A 21058-nucleotide genomic window follows, 5' to 3' on the forward strand; every position below is an offset into this window, starting at 1 on the left:
TGATATAGTCTACCCGTATACAACTCGAGGATGGAAAATTCTCGATTATACTCGACGTGTTACCGGAAACACCACTCGATCTCGTGATGTTTCCGGGCAACACGTCTCGTATAATCGAGAATTTTCAATTCTCTATAAAGTTCATTCAAAAATCAAAAAACCACCAACGTCGCATTTTCCTGGATAATTACTATCGGCAACGCTGTTTAATGTAAAATTTGGTGAGACTTGTAATTTTGAGGTTAAATGTTTATTAAATGTCTTGTTTTTCTGGGCATGTTTAAGTAAAAATAATAAGAATCAATAAATAAATGAAACGTGCTGCTAATAAAACAATATGAACGAAATTCAAAGCAATTGAATTTTATTTTGAATCAAATAAATGTCATAATTTATTTACCAACATAGTACGAAAAAATATCTACCTAGGGTTTTTTAAATTTTACCAACCTAAAACAACAGGTGGTGGTTTTTTGATTTTTGAATAGAGTTTAGTTATATAATAATATGAAAATCACCCAATAATTTTTGGTACCAAAATGTGAGTAATTTATGACAACGATGGGTCATAATTCCTGATTGACAATGGTCGCTTTCCGCAAACAACCAGCTATAAATCATAACCGGTGGTGCGATCCTGGATTTGTACTATCATAAATATGCTACCACTTTGTTCGTAGATGTTAAATGTCGGTTTATTCAGTTATTATCCTGATTTAAATACCAACTTTTGTGTAATCAAAATCGACATTGTCCTGTGGGTGCGATCCTAAGAAAAAAGTTCGGGTCGCTTTATTACTTTGAGAATATAATACTTACATTGAATATTGAGCCAATCGGTGCTTCTTAAATTTAAAATATTGACCAATTGGACCTTGTACCATAGTGACAATACGCGACTAACTATTATCGATTTGGTATTAGCTAACTTGCGTTTGTTTCACTTGTCAAATAAAATAATTTAGAAAAGTCAGACAAACGTCAGATACATTTTTTAAGTGTGTTAGGCGCATTTCCAGAAAGAAAAAGCACATAATTGACTCGTTGGGGTAAGCTTTTTTGCTTAAATGTGCATCTGTGGTCCTTATTTTAATTTATTATATTCTCTTCCTAAATATAATTCGTGGTACGCTTAAGAATCGATAATTTTTTTACAAATGTCAACATTACTCATGCCAGCCCCATTCTTTGGAAAATACAACTCGTGCTTTGCACTCGTTGTATTTTCGTCGTTGAGACTGGCATTCGTATCATTAAAAAAAAATTATCGATAATAAGCGTACCACTTATTATATTATCCCTGATAAGTGATAATAAAACGCTATCAAAGTCAAATTTCACATTTATTTTATTTTATAAAAAATGATTCGGCTATTTCGTACATCGCAAATTGAAGATTGTGTCTTTAAAATTTCAATTTTTTTTACAATTAACAAAAGGTTTTATCGCAAATATGCTATACGATGGTCCACCCTGTATAGATATACATAATTATTAAAAACAATAAATCGTGTCTTTTGTGTTTTAGGCATTATTTATTCGGATTCTTTTAGAATAAAAAATGACATTACATGACATTACTTTTAGGAACTTGTGCCTAAAAGTATGTCATTTCGAAATTCGAAACTACAGGGTGTTTAAAAATTGGCGAATTCTGAATTCAGAGCGTGGTTGGGAAGGAGCGAGTGGAGCTTGTAAACACTTGACTTTTACGTTATTATTTTTATTATTTTCCACAATCATCTACACCATAAATAACAATAACACTGAACTTGTCAGTCCGTATTTGAAGAAAACGCAATTCAAAGAGTGCGTTTTCAGACCAATGTAACGGGTGTTCATTTAATATTCTGGTAGCATTACCAATGAAAATATTTTGTTTTTGTTAAGGCATGTCGTCGTTTGAACTTCCGATTAGTAAAATTAGAGTAGAACTGTCATATTTTGACATTTGCGTTTAGAGAGGTTTACGTTTACTCTTTTCTGGTGTTCACGTTAGAGCAGAAAACGTTTTTGATTTAAAGTTATTTTCGCAATGGTTTGAAAGTGAATGGTTCATGGATCTACTCCGTACAAAAATGCTTAGAAGAGTTTATCGCCGAATTTCCCAACGTTATTTTTGGCCGGAAAACCTTCGAAGACAACCTGAGCCGGTGTGTAAAGTTGTTTCGTGAAACTGGAGGCGTTTACCGAACAAAAACCACAGGGGTCGGCCGCTAAAACGCACTGCTGCAGTTATTGAAACTGCAAGAGAAATAGTGCAAAATGCTCCCCACAGTCCCCACAATACGTCAGTTACCGCAGCGCAACACACTGAACCTTGTGTAGGAAAATAGGAACGTGCCACAAATTGTTACGAAAAGAAGAAGGTAGATATTTCCAGCAGCTCATTTAATAAATTGATTAATGATTAACTTGTACGTAAATTGTAATTGTGTTACTTTTTTATTATAATTCGTGTCATGCTGTTATTTTATAGTGAGGTTATGTCGTATTTTAACGCTGCGACATCCGTTTTTCAAAACAAAAGATTTCCATAGGTGATGCCACCAGAATATTAAATGAAAACCAACTATCTTCGTGGGGGGAGTCCCGATTTTTTTTTATTTCCATATTTGGACTACTGAAGTGATCTCTTACAACGCTCTGAATTTGGAATTTGCCAATTTTGAGACACCCTGTATACTGACAATTTAAATATTAACTTTATATGTCGATTTTAGAAAAACATAATTAGAAGGCCTGACCTTTATATGTATAAATGAGAAATGAGAAAAATATGGAATCCACCAAAAACGTTCCACATGAGAAGCAGCCAATGATCGATTCATTCATTTTTGAATAAGTAATATTCCTTTTGTATCGCGTCAACAAGTATTTAACGATATTTAAAATATTTCGTTGAAATTATTGTTATTATAAATCATAAATTATAAATAAGGAAGGAAAGTTTCATCGAGGAAAAGTCAACGAACAGTCGAATCGTTTCAATACTTTTTCTACGACTGTAAAGAGAAATTGTTCAGCGCTAGGTTGGTTAACATAAAAATCACTAAATTCTACGTAGAGAAAATAATACCTAGCGCACGTAAAATTTGAAATATATCCTTCAACTTGTAGTGACCCAGTTTAAAATTTAAATTTAAATTTCCGGTACCGCCACAACAGCGCGCCAAATGTGAAGGTACTAGCGGCTAGACTAGGAACTAAGGGATGGGGTTGGTAATCTTGGCGAGTTGGCAACGCTGTTGAAAAGCGGAAATATAGCGGGGATGAAACGGGCTCGCGCGGGCGGTTGAAGGGGGTAGGTCACTTTTTGTTTAGTTTTTCGAAACGAACACACCTTGCGAAGAGCGATCCAAGTTTCTCAAATTTGTAAGTTAAATCTGAACAATTACACTACCGTTCCGAGTAGATATTTTGTGTCCCTGTGGGGAATTCAACGTTTTAATTCACCTGGGTAATTTATCCCACTTTCGTTGCCGTTTTTGTGTGTTTTGTTTTTGGGACCAGGACCACGTGGTAAGGGTATGTTGTAGATTTCATTTTGTTGCATGCTGTTGCTTTAAGAAGCGCCCACTTGTTAATTTTAAGTGTTATCTTTCTCCCGGGAGGTTCTTTTTTTAGCAATCTGGTAATTTCGAAAATACGGAGCCGTCGTCCGAACCGCGTGCGTCCATTTTGTTTTTGTTCTTCACTAACATTTTCTAACGGCACTCGACCCGCCATTTTTTTTTGGTTTTAACATTACCGGCGATTATTGTATTCGTGATTTATGTTGTTTACTGGTATTTGTGCCATTTAAAGTGGTTCTATTTTATCGTTATTTAACTTTGCGCTTAGTTCCCTTTTATTTCCTCATTGTTTAATGTTGCGTTTTGTTTTGCTTATGTTATCCTTGTTTAATGTTGCGTTTTGTTTTGCTTATTTTATCATTGTTTCATGTTGCCCTTTTTTTTGCTGGATTTTCTCATCGTTTAATGTTACGCTTTGTTCGATAGAATTAAACTCGGGTTATTCCTTCGTGTTGTTGCTAGATTTCGGAAAAGTTAAAGTAAAATGTTGTAAGTGCGCCCCTGTGGGAGCTAGGTGACAATCAGGAAGTTGTGGGGTTGTTTAGTAAATTTCTGTGGAAGCTACGGTTATTTAGAGCCGTTAGCGGGGGCGGACCTTAGTCTTTGCGGGAGCGGCGTCGGGATGTTTTCGTGAAGTTTCCGTCGACGGTTATAGAGACTTCGGGGTTTTGTCCGGAAACGGTTGGTTGGGGACGGCGGACCTAGGTCTTTGCGGATGCGGTCTAGGAATGCTAATCGTACGACCCCGGAACGCTCTGTCACTCTTGCTTGGTCGGTGAAATAGTCTGACGTTCATTAATACCCCGAATATCTATAGACGTCGCTTATCTTTGTGATGTACTCAACTAGTTAATTTCTTGTACTTCGTTAAACTTAATTTCTGTCTTTTGTATTCGATTCAATTTCTTTTTCATCAAAGTTATTACAGACATTTTTAATAAAAGGTATTTTGCGTCCCTCACATGTGTGTTTTATTTGCGGCACTCTTCCGACTGGAACCCTCACCGTTTGCATTCCGAACCTTTTCCGCCAAAAGAAAATCACAACGTAGGGCTCCTCCGATTCGATGACGATCACGACCACATTTGTTACCGTTTTGCGCAGGTTCAAATATTTGACGGAAAAAGTAATGTATTCAAATCATTACAAACTAATAACACATTCGCCCTGAAATTATGCTCTAATTAGTGTATTCTAGTGCATTTTGTAGTAGTGGGTTAATTTAATACAATTTAAAATCTCCCAATCTCTCGCTGGACGAAGTCCACCATTGCATTAAAATTTGCGATTGGACTTCATAAACTAGTTCCTACGATATTTGGCGTGATTTTTCAAATTATTATTCAACGGGCCGTGGATAATGAACCCTGTTATCTAATAAAAAAAACGCTTTCATAATTACAGCATTCTACAATAGGAGTAGAAAATAGTGGTTTATTTAACGAGTTCGTGTGTAAATTGGCCTTTTTTTGGCATGAGTGGGCCAGTTTAAAACGCGAGTGAAACGAGCGTTTTAAAGGCCCACGAGTGCCAGCCAATTTACACAAGAACGAGCTGAATACAAGGTTTTTTTGTTCGGCGAGCCCCTTAAAGGCTCTAAACCGCTTAAAATTTTTAAAATTAGCTTGACGTTTCGTTTTGACAAGTTGTCAAATTTATCAAAATCCGTTCACACAGGAGAAAATTCTGACAGTGTCGAAAAAAAAACATTATTAACTTATTGTCCTTGTTAAAATTTCCAGCATTCATTCCCGGAATTCTTTATCACAGTGTGTTGAAACTCCTATGATGCAATGATTTTTTTTACGAAGAAACCCCTTAAAGGTACCATCGTTTAGCAAATAAACCAGATTTTTATTAAACATGTTTCAGACGACTCGTTACGGATAGTCCGGATTTTGTCAATTGACATTTTAAAGTTAAGATTCGTTAGAATCATCCTAATAGCTACATTAATTCTTCAAATGGCCATGACACTGATTCAAATCTACTTTTTCTGCTGCGTTCTGACTCTTATGGATTTTGTCAAATACAGCCCCATGTTTTTCGGAATGTTTTATGTAATAATGGAAAATAATTTTTACCGAAACAGAATCATCTTTTTTTTTAATTATTCAGGGAATGCTCAGCACCATAACACTACTGCAAGATGGCGATCTTGCTGACATCACTTTGAAAAATTTAAAACCATGGGCTTTGGACAGCGGTGATAACAAAACCACAGCAAAAATTAAAACCGAATCTGTGTTTTGGACAAGTTTTGTGTTTGTCAATTTTGGGTTGGCACTAATAGCTGCGAGTCTATTTGTCCTACCTGTTCGCAATGACAAGGATGTATTTTTTGCTCTGTACCTTTTTGATAGATATTTTTCTGAGTACGCATCTATTTTGAACTGGGTTTATAGATGGATGGTTTTTATACAAGTATTTACGATGGTGAATTGTTCCCATCTGTTCTTATATATTGTAGAGCATATTTTATTTCAAATGAACTTATTACTTTCACGTATTGCTGATATCACCAATGTGGCTCAGTACAACAGCCAGGATGAAAGTTCTTTGCTTAAAAATGAACACTACCAAATGGAAGTTGAAAATAGAATAAAATTTTGTATAAAAAGACACGTTGATTTAAGAAGGTAAATTGTTTTACTGTAATGTATTTCGCTGCAAAATTTGTTACAGAGTTTGTACTGAAGGAGTAACAAAACTTCAAAAATGGATTCCCACCTTTTCCCTAAATGGAATTCTTCTGTTTATATGCTGTATCGTCTATTTTTTCTTGGTAAGTTGCATCTACTCTGACATAAATCTTGAGAAACAAAGATATTAATCTTAGAATGACGACAATCCGAAAGGAAGATATTACCGAGTCGGTGCCGCCGTTCTAACCGGCCTGACCACATTTTCCTCAATGATATTTGTGGGAGAATCAGTGGAAAATGAAGTACATCTGTTACGTTGTTTATTATAGATGTAGACTTATTTGATTACAGACAGATGTGCTACATCTTATTAATACAAAAATACGATGGGCCAGTTTGAATCGAAGCAATTTAAAGCTATTGATGATTATGACACTAATGACCAAGAAACCTTTCAGCCTTAAATTTTCAAATAATATCATTGTTAATTACGCATTGGGAGTTAAGGTTAGTGTTGTTCTGTCTATACATTTGTTTGACTAATTGCCCTTTCAGATTGTTAAACTGGTTTATTCTGTCGTGTGTTTTCTCGTACAAATGAAACAGTTTCTGCATTAAAATTAGGTATATTCTGTGGTATATTTTGCAAAACGATGTATACTAAATGCTCACTGTGTATATTATAGAATAAGTTCAATACTCAAATACACTGTAGAATAATTTCACTGATCAAATTAATTTTTCCGTTTGATAAGATGTGATTATAAAATTAAAATAACATGAGATAAAAAAAATAGACAACGTCGACTACGGTCTTTTCTTAATTTAAATTTTATGGCCTGTTATGAAGAATTTCATTTTCCGGCCGAAGCAGCCCGCCATTCCTACAACAACTCTTACTAAGTTATTCGAAAAACTGTTGACTTGTTCATGGTGTACTTTGACTTATTTTTTTATCGCACCGTACATCTAAACTTAGTTTCACTTAGCACTGAATGTGTTGTTAAGAGTTTAAATATTGACTACTGTGTTCTTTTAAATAAACGAAAGCATCACTTATGAATGTAATATTTTTTAAAGCATTGAATATACTATGTAATCTTTTCCATGATCAGAATAAAATCTGGTTTGAATTTCTGGTTTCATTTCTTCGATTTCCTAGAATCAGGTCTGTTTATTATGACGGACGAAGTAACGGGTAACTATTAAAATTTTCACTAGGAGTTGGCATTGAACGAGTTTTTTTCTGTTATTTTAGACACACGCAAGAACGAACGACAAATGTCAGTCAGTTCAATTGAAACATAACCTATAATGTTAACTATAATGTCAAACTTGTCAGTGTCTAAGGTGCAACGGAAAACAAAGAATGTTCCATAGCCAACCCTAAGTGAAAATTTTAATAGTCACCCGTTATACCGTGTGAACAACAATTACTGATTGAGTTGGCAATAAATTCTGGTGACTTTTGGTGACTTTTATGTCATGTTCCAACGAGAAAACCATCTTATTAATAAAATAACACAAAAACCAAGACGTTTAAATATCAAATGTATACCAGCTGTCAATAGTGTCAATAAAACAAACCGAAATTGGTACAATTCAGTCTTGAAAATTTCATGTAAAATTTTTTATTGCCAACTGAAACAGTTATTGTTGCTCACCCTGTATAATATTCCACTTAAAACTATCAATAAATAATAAGCAATAATCATACTGTATAAAACACAAAGCGTTATACAGGTGTCCCAGAACTCGCGGATTAAACTTAGAGTGCGTTTTCCTTGTTGATAACTGAAAGCAATAGCGTTTAAAAAAAGTACAGGGTATAATCGATTTTCTTGTAATGAATAATTAAAGTTGACCAATCAGAAGGACGCTGTTAATTCGAATTTCAGGTAAGTTTAACCAAAGTTTGAATTGCCTAGGAAGATAATTCTAGTAAGAATGATATGAATTTCCGGTAAATGTTTGGGCAACTGTGAACATTTTGACAACGTCAAGTTATAATTTGAATAGAAATTGTCAAACTTCGTATTGAAAACATGTATACAGCTGCAGAGAATGCCGAAATGCTCATACTTTATGAAGAGTGGGGGCGGAATGCACGTGAGGATGCAAGAGAATATGCAACACGTTTTTCACAACGTTTGCCATATCCAAACTACAGAGTGATCAACAAGGACTGAAGCTGTTGGCAACAATGATGACATGACATGATGAAAATTTCAGTGAAGTTGGTAGCATTACATTTTCAGTTGTCAATTTTGACGGGCAAATTTAAACTTCAAAATCAAGTGTCATTTTTGTATCAATTTATTAATGAAAATGGTTTTTACACTAGAGCAAGACATTTTTATTGGTATGGCGTACTTTCGGACTGGAAATTTTGATGCTGCTGACGGTTGGCAGTATTCCACGGAGCACGGACGATACATTGCACCAATTTCAACAAATGTTCCCCGAGCCAGTTGGTACTTTGGGCGGCTCGGTAGCTTAGTCGCGTTTAGGCAGCATTGCACGAGATTGGTGCAACGTTACCTACAAACAGGTGATGTGAAAAAGGCAAAACCTACTGGCAGAAGATGTAGTTGAGAATGTTCGAGGTAGAATGGAACAAAACCCTCGAAAGTCAGTGCGAAAGCTTTCACTCCAAACAGGCGTGATTCTTATGTAAAACACACGCATCCAAAGTTCTTTGTTGGGCACGTTTAATGCAGGGCCTAATAATCTTTACCATTAAAAATCACGTCATTCCTTTTCCTTACTTTACAGGCTTGTCATATGGAAGTTGCCTAACCATTTTAAAGAAGAAATTAAAGTTCCAACCTTACAAATTTTCCCGGATCTAATCCCTGCATCCCGCAGACTTTCAACTCGAAAATAATAACATGTTTCTGTTTCTCAGGAGGGGCATGCGGGCACGGCCTGTCGCTTTTATGAATATCGACACAGTGGGCCATTATTAAGTACCTACCGCTAATTACATTTTATACTGTTTTTGGTCGTTTTGTACGTATCGTGTTTTAAAACTACCAACTCGTAACATAACCTAATTTTTTTGACATTCACAACTTGCAGCGCGTGCCAACACTGACGCACAAAAAAATTTCATACTTTGGGAATATTTTGCTGTCATTTGCTGCCAACAGCTTCAGTCCTTGTTGATCACGCTGTATAACGTATAACGTTCTACGGTTGGTGAATCGTGCTCGAGACACTGGGTCCTTTGTGGTCCCCCGCGAGAAGCTAGAACGCCAGAAACTGAAGATGCTGTTCGTCAGTCCTTTGATGAAGACGGTGGAAGAAGCCTATTTGAAGAACTATATTTACCGCGAACCTATCAATACTTTAGAAGAACTGAATGACCGAATTCACGAAGTACTGGCTATACTGTTATTCCTAATATGCCTATTTTTTCAGATGAAAGCTGTTAATTTGTTAACATTTGTTGTAAATTATTCTTTTTATTTTGCATGTTTCTTATTTCATTTGTTGCATTCTACATCGTTTCATTTATAAAATTTGATACAAGTTTTGTGCAGCCCCTCAAGATGCTGCAAGGGTAGCGGTCATAAACCCCCATCTGTGCGAAATATGAAAGAAAATGTGGGTGGTCGAAGACATGCCGCCGGCCTTGAAGCCTTCCAGGGTTCAACAATAAATTGAATCAATTTCATACTCTAATAATTAATAAACAAAATAAAATGATTCATTTCAAATGAGTAAAATAAAACAAAATTAAATACAAGAAGAAAAAAAAATGATAAAAAATTAAAAATAAGAAAAATTAAATTAAGTGAACATGAGTAAGATGATATACAAGGTAAACGAAGTACAATGATATAAAACCTAAAGAGAAGAAAAATGATACAAACTTAAATACCTATAAGATAAAATTTGGATGCGTCAAAAGACGAATAAGAGAAACCTAATACATGTTACTAATATCAAAAAAAAGTATATAAATACACAAAAAAAAACGGGGTGAACAATTTACAGTTTTTCACTAGTAATCGGTCAACACATGAACGTCCTCGCATTCTAGGGGTAAAACACACAGTTTGTGTACTGAACGTTTCGTAGCACCGTTTTTCGTTTTTAACGACGCCACTCTCGGTAACCCGTCTTTTCCAAAGTGGAGCTCGGTGATGTGTGCTAGATTCCAACACAGTGGAGGTAGATCGTCGTCGGCAATCAACACCAGGGAGCCGACGGCAGGTGTGGTGTCGGGATTTCTCCACTTGGATCTCGCCTGGAGTCGCGAGAGATACTCCCGAGTCCATCTTCGCCAAAAGAGTTGACGCATCCTTTCGACGAGTTGCCAACGGGACAGTCGATTGGTTTTAACTTCGGTGAGGTCACCCTCGTGGACTGCGGTCAGAGATTCACCTGGGGAAAGGAAACGTCCGGGAGTCAATGGTTCGAGGTCATTGGGGTCGTTACTAATAGATGTAAAGGGGCGAGAATTTAAAATTGCCTCGATTCGCGTGAGGAGCGTGTACATCTCTTCGAACGTTGGAGTTGCAAGTCCGATGATTCTTTTCATGTGATTTTTTACCGATTTGACGTTTATTTCTCACAGTCCGCCCATGTGCGGTGACCGCGCTGGAATGAAATGAAATTCGGTGTTTCTTTTTGTTAATTTGTTTATTACATCGGACTGAAATTCGGAAGAATTTTTGAGCTTTTTGATTTGCGGCTCCGGTAAAGTTCGAACCATTATCGGAGTATAAGTGACGGACGTGACCCCTTCTGGCAATTAATCTGTGCAAAGCGCCCAGAAATGATTCGGTTGTCAAGTTACCGACTAATTCCAAGTGTACTGCCTTGGTTACTAAGCAAATGAAGATCGAAACGTAGGCCTTTACATTTCTTTTTCCGCGATCGGTTGATTCCTTTATCAGGATCGGTCCTAAGTAATCGACTCCAGAAATACGGAAATTCGAATTTTGTTCTTTGAATTGTTGTTGTTTATTGGGCTCGCTTTCCAATGACCGGAAAGGTTTTACAACACCGGCGTGAGAATCTCCCAAGTCCGGTGGGTTAATCGGCGGCAGCGGAGTTCCTCCCGGCGGTCAGAAAATCTCAGGTCTTGTAGCAGGTAGTGAACGGTAAGGGATTAGGGCTGGTGATAAGAATGATCGGGTAATTAGGAATTACATTGCCTTTCCTAAAATATTAAATTAAAGATTTCTTTATAAGAAGACATACTTCTTGCGACCAATGATTAAAGCCATCTATTTTTTGGTGGGGTGCAGGGATAAATCTCACTTATAAATAGGCCCATTTCAAAGTAAAATTTTTAGTTTAATTATTTATTTAAAAGCGTCAGCATGGAAACTGAGTGAAAAGATGCAAAATTTTGTCAAGCCAGAAAGTTATGTAATAAGTGATAACCGTATACGTTGGAGATGTCTTAAAAAAACTCACTGTATACTCATATCATGTATATAAATAGAGTATAATTTGTAAATGCCGTATGTCATTTTAATTTACTCTTGTAAGTAAAATTGTTTCTCCCTCTCATCAGTGTATTTATTGCCAATTTCAAGCAAAATACTCGCCATAATAATCTAGTGGGGCTACCACCCGTCGACTACCTATCGCAGTAATCCCCGATAACCTTGGGGAGGAACTCGTCCGTTAAAAAGGGTTATCCAGGTAAAGAAGTGACCACCGGGAGGAACTCGGATACGCCCGGTCAATCTGCGATGGTAGATTTGCAATAACCGGCCCTTGCGCGTCCCGTTTTATCATGTTACAAACAGATTCCCTTTCTTCCGGTGAAAGTTTGTCTGACAGAATTTACATTTTCAATGGTGACAACTTGGTCTACCTGCTCATGAAGGTCGAGCTTTTGTTGTAAAAAATGGAACACAGATGTTTTATTGTCGTCGATTGAATTTGACTCTGATCGGGAACGGAAATATGTACCGGCAATGATCTCCTGTTCCTCATTTTGAATTTTTTGAATCAGACTGTAAATTTTTGAAGCAACATCGCAATAACGCCGTTCGAAGGAATCACGTTCGTTGTCGTTCTCTTCGTCTGTTAAAACACTACCGGGCATCATTTCAACACGGAGTTGTGCTTTGTCGAAATCTTTTAAGATTTCGTCTAAAAGTTTTAAACCTATGGTTAAGTCGTTTATCTTTTTTTCGATCGTAACATCGTATACGTATTTTTCCATTCTAGATAATTTGGCTTTTGCAGCCACTCAAGAAGCTGCAAGGGTCATAAACCCCCATCTGTGCTAAATATGAAAGAAAATGTGGATGGTCAAAGACACTGTTAAAAAATGGTTTTGTGACTTACGACTAGACGAATTGTACAAAATGGTAACAGTTTAGGTGAAAGATCTCCTGAACATAACTAGTTTACAACAATCTCGTAGCAACATTGATTTTTTGGGTTTTCTTTAGTTAATGCTTACATCTTTTTTATACAGCTAATGATTTGAGGTCCTGGTTAGGTAGTCTGATTTTAGTAAGCTGTCCTTCTAAAAATTAAATTGCAAAACGTACTCGTACTATCCTGCATTGGTTTGAATTTCCCAAAACCACTTTTTTGGATTATTTTGCCGCCAAAGGCATTGCGAAATATAAAACATAACATAAAATGTAACTAACAAAAATTCCGCCCCCAACGAAGGTCGTTAAGGACGTTTCGTTGAAATTATTCAATTTTTTTTTATAAGTCGTTTTCTGTTACGAAAAATTTCTAGAAGACCATCAAACTGTAAACAAAACCCTTGAATTAATTTCCTCATATTCAACTTTGACTTTATTTTTGTTAAGTAAAGACAAGGAGAAATAAAATCAATATCACCAAGCATTGTGATAAAAAAATAGACTTGTATGGGGTAGCAAATAGAATAATAAATAAGACATTAAATACGGTTAATGTGAATATTAAGCCAAAGCTCGTTTTATCTGAGAGTATAGATATCCATTTTTGAACTTATCGAAGTGTAAAGCCACGTAAGTCACAGCATACTTTTTTATGTAAATTTTTACAGTTAACATTTACCCATTTAAGTTTTGTGATTCTCCTAGAGCTGAGATTAACATAATACCTACTTTCAACATAATTGTTATCACCTTCCAACAATTGTTCGTTTGTCTTTGTCCAATAATTATACTGTTGGAACTTGAATGAGATTCTATCTCGCACCTCCTCAACAAAGGTGTCCACATAATATTTTTCTCTGAGCTAATTATTCCATAATTCGGCCATCTAGCTATGACCCTCAGCGGGCAGAGGACGATTGCGCCGATATGACCTGCTATAATCCGGGGTGTCCCAAACTACCTGTAATCCACAGGTACGATTGCGCCCGTACTAAATTTAATCCCTTAAGGGCCAACCAGTCAGAACCGAAACTCAAGCCTGTCCAGGCCTTACTGTGCAACGTCTGAATTTTCCTCTACGTAGTCCGTAATGGCAGTAACATTAAAATAGAATGCACTTTATGCTAATCTGAATACCTACCCGCCGCAGAAAAGACGATTATTCTTCTTTTGTTGAAAGGTATACAGGGTGTTTGAAAATTGCTAGTACAAAAAAAAACTGTGGCATCTAGAAGCCCTAAGAAATCCAAAAAAACAATTTTTAATTTTTTTAAACAAAAGGGATAAAGTAACCCTATCCCAGCATATTTTACGCCTCAGGCGAAACAGTATTTTTTAAACTTTGGTAACCAAGCGTGATAATGAAGGACTATACAACAATATGAAAAATAAATATTTTTTGGCAAGATTTTGGCAACTAACAATGGTACTAACAATTTTAACCCAATTTTTAGTAATTTAAAAATTTTTTTTGCCGATGACTTTAACTCACCACCACCAATTACCAGTATTTTTTTGTACTAGCAATTTTCAAACACCCTGTATTTATTTAGTGAAGTTATAGTACTTTTGAAATAACCTAAACGTATTTTCAAAACTAGTGGATTGGAATAAATGAATGCTTTTCATCCTAGTGAATTTTTTTAACAATGAACCATTGGGATTTTTATGATATAAACTTTATTTCGCGTTTGGTTCTTCTACCACTAATTTCAAAATTATTTTTTTGCACACTTTTAGCGCCAGTTTACAGAAGCGAAATTAAGTTAATCGTAATTAATTGCGAGATTAACTGAACACGTAATTAAATTGAACCAATCAGAGTTTCGGATTCATGGGTTAATCGCGCATTAAAATTTAATTCTAATTAAATATTTAATTCTCTTTCTATAAACTGGCCCATAGCTTAGGCACTTAATTTTTTGCAAGTTCTGATAGTTTTTTTAAATGCTTTAATAATTTTTACAAGCTAAATTATAAATTAAAGAGGTCGACAAATATTTTGCTATTTTAAATGTAAAAAGCTGCTAAACAGTAGGTAACCTAGTTGGTCTCAAAACTGGTCGAATAATAAAATTAATAAATTAATACGAAATAAAGTTTATACCTACCATGTAGATCCCTATGATTCATTGATACAAAAATTCACTGTATAATAATATATTATTAAAATTAGTCACAATGTAAACTACAAATGTTAGCGTCATTTACCGGCCAGCCTGTACAGCACCGCCGATATTCGAAACCCACGACGAAGGTCAACGCCAATGCATGGGTTTGGAATATCGACAACGGAAACAGGGGAAGGACTGGAGGCAGTGCGAATTCAGATGCTGAGAGGAGAGAAGAGAGAAATGTGCAAAATAAAAATCGTTGTTGTACACCTAACGTGTCAACTAATAATTACTGTAATCATCCGAAAATTAAATTCGTTATCTTTAAAAAAAGGGTTTGCTTTTAGAGCAGCGGTGGGATGCTACAAACTTGCCCGACCGCAAAGTCGCGAATTTTGCGAATTTTCGAAATTAAAGTGACAAAGAAAACGGTGTTGTGAGTTGTGTATGATTCCCTCGATGCCACCAAGTACGGACAAACTGTGAGTACTTTTTTTAAGGCGTACTTGCCCGACGGGGCTATTAAAAATATCAAATTAGTGCATTTTACGTTGTCGCATTCTTGCGCAATATTGTGTCTTATTGAATTGGAACAGTGACGGTGACTTTTACCATACGCTCACATAAAGTGTTTATTTACGCAAGGCGATTAAAAAAAAAATATGGGAAAAGATCGAAAAATCAGCTCATCCAAACGACGCGAAAAGGGGCCGCTTGATCGACGGACGAGACGGAGCTCCAGTCATGATTGTCTTGACGAAGGACGACATCGGCGATCGCGTTCTCCTCGTCGCCGAGAACGATCTTGTGACTGGACGGGAAATTCAGATGGGGATGTTCGGCTGAGAAAATTAGAAGCGCTTGTAGATAGATTAATAAGACGCGAGTCGCACTCTAGTGAAAATAGTCAACACGTTGTTCGCATGGCGGTGAAAAGCGATTGCATTCCGGAATTTTTGCCCGGTAAACCTAACCAATCTTCGGTAAAATGGGTAGATAAGATTGATCAATTGGCTAGAGTCAACAAGTGGGATGAGAATACCACAATACAATTAATGCAGAATCGGTTGACAGGACTAGCACGTACATGGTACGATAATTTGACGACATATACCCACACGTGGGACGAGTGGAAAGCGTTATTAGTCAAAACATTTCCCGATCATCATGATTTTGCTGCTACGTTACGACAGCTTGTCAATAGGGAAAAACAATTCCACGAAAGCATGACGCAATATTATTTTGGGAAAATGAATTTATTACAGGCCTGCAACATCACAGGCAAACACGCAGTTTCTTGTCTCATTGACGGATTAAGTGATCGCACGCTCCGGAACGGGGCTAAAGCGGGACGTTATGAAACCCCTGAAGAGTTGTACACTGAATATCTTTCCACTTTAGTCACGGAAGTCGCAGATAACGAAACAAAAGTTGCCGATAGGCGAGGCAAAGGTTTTGATCGTAGGAGGTTGGGAACCAAAATGAGCACGAGTACGAATAAACGGAATCATAGCGATTCAACAGAGAAACGAATACTCCGGTGTTATAATTGCCACGAACCCGGACACGTTGCGGGTAAATGTCCCAAACCACGAGTCGAGTGTGGCAACTGCAAATTACTAGGTCACGAAGCTGGCAAATGTAGACGACACAAGACGTCAGGTCCTAGTGTAAGGCTGCTGTGCCCCAGCGACACTCAGGATTGCTATTTTGTTGGGTGTGCAATAAATGGCAAACCCCTGAAAGGGTACATTGACACAGGTTGTAGTATTGTAACGCTTCGTAAGACAACCGCTATAGAACTACAGCTTGAGCAAAGACCATCAACACAGCTTATCAGAGGTTATGCAGGAGGAGTTACACCCGCGTTGGGGGAAGCAGAAGTTACATTAACGGTGGACCTCATCACGGCCAAAGTGACAGCAAGTATTGTCGAAGATCGCGTGCAAAGTGTGCCGGTTATTATCGGGCAAACAATTTTAAATCGTGCCGGTGTAACCATGGTGTTGCGCGATAATCAAATCAGACTCTTCGACAAACATTTGGCTGCTTTACCAGGATTAGACGACCTACCCTCGCGAAAAGTTGCCTTGAGGTCAAAGGAGGACGTAGTAATTCCCTCACATACGATTGGGTTCATCGAGGTCTACAGCCCGGAGATCTACAACGGTGACGTCTACGTGGAAGCCACTACGAGGCAACAGCCGAACCACGAGTACAGCATCCCAGGCTGCATTACGTCCACAGGAGGAGTAATCTCGGTCCGCAACGCAGCAGATAGCAACTTGGTATTTAGTCAAGGGCAATTGCTGGTTCGAGGACTTCCATGTAAGTTGGAGAGCTCTACAAACGGGGTGAGTAATTTTTCTATTACTCCATGTAACTTGCAACCGTTTCTCGCGGACGATGTTACGAATCAACTAGGACCAAATCTGACAGAACGCGAACGGTTCCAGGTTTTGCAATTACTAAACGAATTTCGAGACTGTTTTGCTTCCGATACTAGCGAACTAGGTAAAACGACCATTACGAAAATGCATATTGAACTTAACGACAACGTGCCGGTAACTTATCGCCCGTATCGGTTAGCGTATCCGGAAAGGGAAGCGGTGCGCGAGCTTGTTCAAGACTTACTGACTAACGGGATTATACGCGAATCCCAATCCCCCTACTCGAGCCCTATTCTTCTTGTAAAGAAAAAAACTGGTGAGTACCGCATGTGCGTTGACTATCGGGCCCTCAACGCCAAGACGATAAAGGATCGATACCCCCTGCCCAGAGTTGACGATTATCTAGAACGACTGCACGGTAGCAAGTATTACACCACGTTAGATCTAGCAGCTGGATATCATCAAATACAAATGGCAGAAGACTCGATCTCCAAAACAGCATTTGTCACACCCGAAGGCCACTATGAATACTTGCGTATGCCATTTGGCTTAGTTAATGCCCCTGCTGTCTTCCAAAGGGCTGTTAATTCCATACTGGGTCAGCTTCGATTTGATGCGGCTGTGGCTTACTTTGACGATATCCTAATACCATCAACCAATTTAGAAGAAGGCATCGAGTTGTTACGACAAGTGTTCACGCTATTCAGAGACGCAGGGATGACATTTCGTTTGTCAAAATGTCAATTTTTCCACAATCAGTTAGAATATTTAGGTCACGAATTGAATATGGAGGGCATACAACCTGGACGAGCGAAGACTAAAGCAGTAAGCGAGTACCCAAGGCCAACCAATGTACACGAAATAAGGCAGTTCATAGGGTTAACCTCCTATTTCCGGAGATTCATAAAGAATTTCGCCACCAAAGCCAAACCACTTACGAAACTCACGAAGGCCAACATGCTGTTTATTTGGGGAAAAGAACAAGAAGAAGCTTTTCGATTCCTGAAACAACGATTAGTGGAACGCCCGGTGTTAGCTCTGTACAATCGAGATGCTCATACGGAGCTGCACACTGATGCATCTAAACATGGTATAGGCGGGATTTTGTTACAACGACAACAAGATCAGACGCTAAGACCAATTTGTTATTTTAGTAGGCAGACAAGCAAGATGGAGGAAAAGTACCATTCGTATGAGTTGGAGACCCTTGCTGTGGTCGACTCTATGAGACGATTCCGTATCTACCTGTTAGGAATCCACTTTACGGTGGTGACTGACTGTAACGCTATACGAACCACGATGACCAAAAGAGATCTCATTCCGAGAGTGGGACGATGGTGGCTGCTGACACAGGAATACGACTTTAGTGTTGAGTACAGAGCCGGTCAGAAGATGGCGCACGTGGACGCTTTGAGTAGGAATAGTTTACAAAAGGAAATAAACGATCACGAAAATGAATTTTACGTGCACCACATGAGCATCAACGAAGACGACTGGGTTCTGGCTGCTCAACTAACGGACGAATTGTGCAAACACATACATGCTGTCTTATCCCAACAACCAGAAGATAACGAGGACAAGCGCATACATTCAGAGTATGTACTAAAGCAGAACCGAATTTTTAAAGTAACACCAACAGGTGAAAGGTGGGTTGTGCCCAAGACTGCACGTAGTCAAATTGTTTTTTTCCATCACGATAACGTCGGACATTTTGGTGCCGAGAAAACGCTGGAACTAATCAAAGGAAAATATTGGTTTCCAAAAATGAAAAAATACGTTAAACGTTATGTCTCCTGCTGTTTAGCATGTATGTATAACAAGGAGCCCACGGGGAAGCAGCCAGGTTTTCTTCACCCTATTCCAAAATTTGACATACCCATGCATACGATACATATTGACCATTTAGGACCATTTGTCACGAGCGCCAGAAAGAATACGCATTTGATTCTGGCTATAGACGGGTTTACGAAGTTTGCTTTCCTTAAAGCAGTACGAAATACGTCAGTAGGGCCAGTGTTAACGTACCTAGACGAGATTTTTAGTATGTTTGGAGTAGCACAACGAATTGTTTGTGATAGAGGAAGCTGCTTTACCAGTAAACGTTTTATCAGCTATTGCCAAACGCTCAATATTAAAGTTAACCACAATGCCACGGCAACACCTCGAGCCAACGGGCAAGCAGAACGGTATAATAGAACGATTCTAAGTTGTCTAGCTGCCTCTACGGATGATGAGCGAAAGTGGGACGAAACACTACGTACGATACAATGGGGCTTAAATACAACGGTAAACAAAACGACTGGGAAAACCCCATACGAGTTGCTCTTGGGATACCAGCCCAGGCAAGCAAACGATGCCTTTTTGAGCACAGAGGTGTGTGAAGTAACCCGGGATGACGACCTTCCGGCAACACGTATTAAAATTGGTAAACGAATTAGTGCAAAACAGGCACAACAAAAGACTCATTACGACAAGAAACGACGAGCTGCACCTACTTATACGGTGGGCCAGCATGTTTTGATACGAAAAGTTATTCCGACAAATGACGGGAAAAGTAAAAAGTTGTTGCAACACTATAGTGGTCCTTACGAGATCACAAAAGTTCTGGACTCGGACCGGTTTGTGGTACGAGATCTGTCTGGATCGACGAGATCTCAAAGACGCTACGAAGGAGTTGTCTCAATAGATAAGATGAAACCATACGACTTGAATTCTGAGACGGACACGGACGACAGTAGCAGTGATGCTACTGGGCAAAACGTGCCTAATATGTCTGAGCAAAACGTGCTTAATACGTCTCGGCAAAACGTGCCTAATATGTCTGAGCAAAACGTGCTTAATACGTCTCGGCAAAACGTGCCTAATATGTCTGAGCAAAACGTGCTTAATACGTCTCGGCAAAACGTGCCTAATATGTCTGAGCAAAACGTGCTTAATACGTCTCAGCAAAACGTGCCTAATACGTCAGAGCAAAACGTGCCTAACACGTCTGGGCAAAACGTGCCTAATACGTCTGGGCAAAACGTGCCTAATACGTCTGAGCAAAACGTGCTTAATACGTCTCGGCAAAACGTGCCTGATTCGCCTCAATAGGGCAATGACGAAAAAGTACAAGGACAAAAACGTTGTCCTGACACGAGGGTACCCGTAATGTTTGAGCAAATACGTTGCTGAGCAAATACGTTGCTAATCGAATACGATGTCCGGACGCTTACGAGAATACATCACCTTTTGATACGAAAATGAAAACGATGTTGACAAATACGTTGTCCCACCATACGAGTGAAAACGACACTTGTACCTGTTAGTGATGTATTCATATACGTTAAAACGATACTGATGGGCCCATCGCGTTGATTACACGTTGTACTAACACCAATATTAATTATCTTACAGTGACACGCTGACTTTTCCTGTTTTCTCGTTTTAGCTATGCTGAGCTGTAACTCCACGAGGACGTGGGCAAATGGAGCGTGGCCGAGCTGTTAGCGTCATTTACCGGCCAGCCTGTACAGCACCGCCGATATTCGAAACCCACGACGAAGGTCAACGCCAATGCATGGGTTTGGAATATCGACAACGGAAACAGGGGAAGGACTGGAGGCAGTGCGAATTCAGATGCTGAGAGGAGAGAAGAGAGAAATGTGCAAAATAAAAATCGTTGTTGTACACCTAACGTGTCAACTAATAATTACTGTAATCATCCGAAAATTAAATTCGTTATCTTTAAAAAAAGGGTTTGCTTTTACAAATAATACAAAGGTAATAAAGAAGTAAAGTTATGTTCAAATAAATCTGGGACATCTTTTTTGGGTTTTAATATGTAACTTCGAGCAATTAATTAATTAACATTTAATTACAAAAAAATATTTTGGCTAAAATTAACGCAAGGAAACAATGCAAATAATAAATTGATACCATTTGACACAAGATCAAAAAATTAATAAATCTAAGGCCCGGTTTATTCACCTTCAAGTAACT

The 21058-nt window shown here is 38.1% G+C and overlaps 2 protein-coding genes and 1 long non-coding RNA gene across 3 annotated transcripts in view; 1 reads left to right on the forward strand and 2 right to left on the reverse strand.

Annotated features, from left to right (window-relative positions):
• LOC138125606 (uncharacterized) overlaps positions 1-21058 on the reverse strand; it is a 196000-nt gene that overhangs the window by 127617 nt on the left and 47325 nt on the right. The gene's annotated exons all lie outside the window — the stretch shown is intronic.
• On the reverse strand, positions 10230-10769 carry LOC138125719 (uncharacterized). Its single transcript, XM_069041170.1, has one exon. The coding sequence runs from the start codon at positions 10767-10769 to the stop codon at positions 10230-10232; it is 540 nt and encodes a 179-aa protein (XP_068897271.1).
• On the forward strand, positions 14772-20812 carry LOC138125861 (uncharacterized). The gene is made up of 2 exons (XR_011157541.1): positions 14772-15169; positions 20508-20812. It is a non-coding gene; the product is annotated as an uncharacterized lncRNA (long non-coding RNA).

Source organism: Tenebrio molitor, chromosome 3 (genome assembly GCF_963966145.1).
Source record: "Tenebrio molitor chromosome 3, icTenMoli1.1, whole genome shotgun sequence".
Classification (NCBI taxonomy): domain Eukaryota; kingdom Metazoa; phylum Arthropoda; class Insecta; order Coleoptera; family Tenebrionidae; genus Tenebrio; species Tenebrio molitor.

What these genes read in the sequence shown, in the direction of transcription:
- LOC138125719 (XM_069041170.1), bottom strand. Translation starts at nt 10,769, where the DNA reads ATGAAAAGAATCATCGGACTTGCAACTCCAACGTTCGAAGAGATGTAC.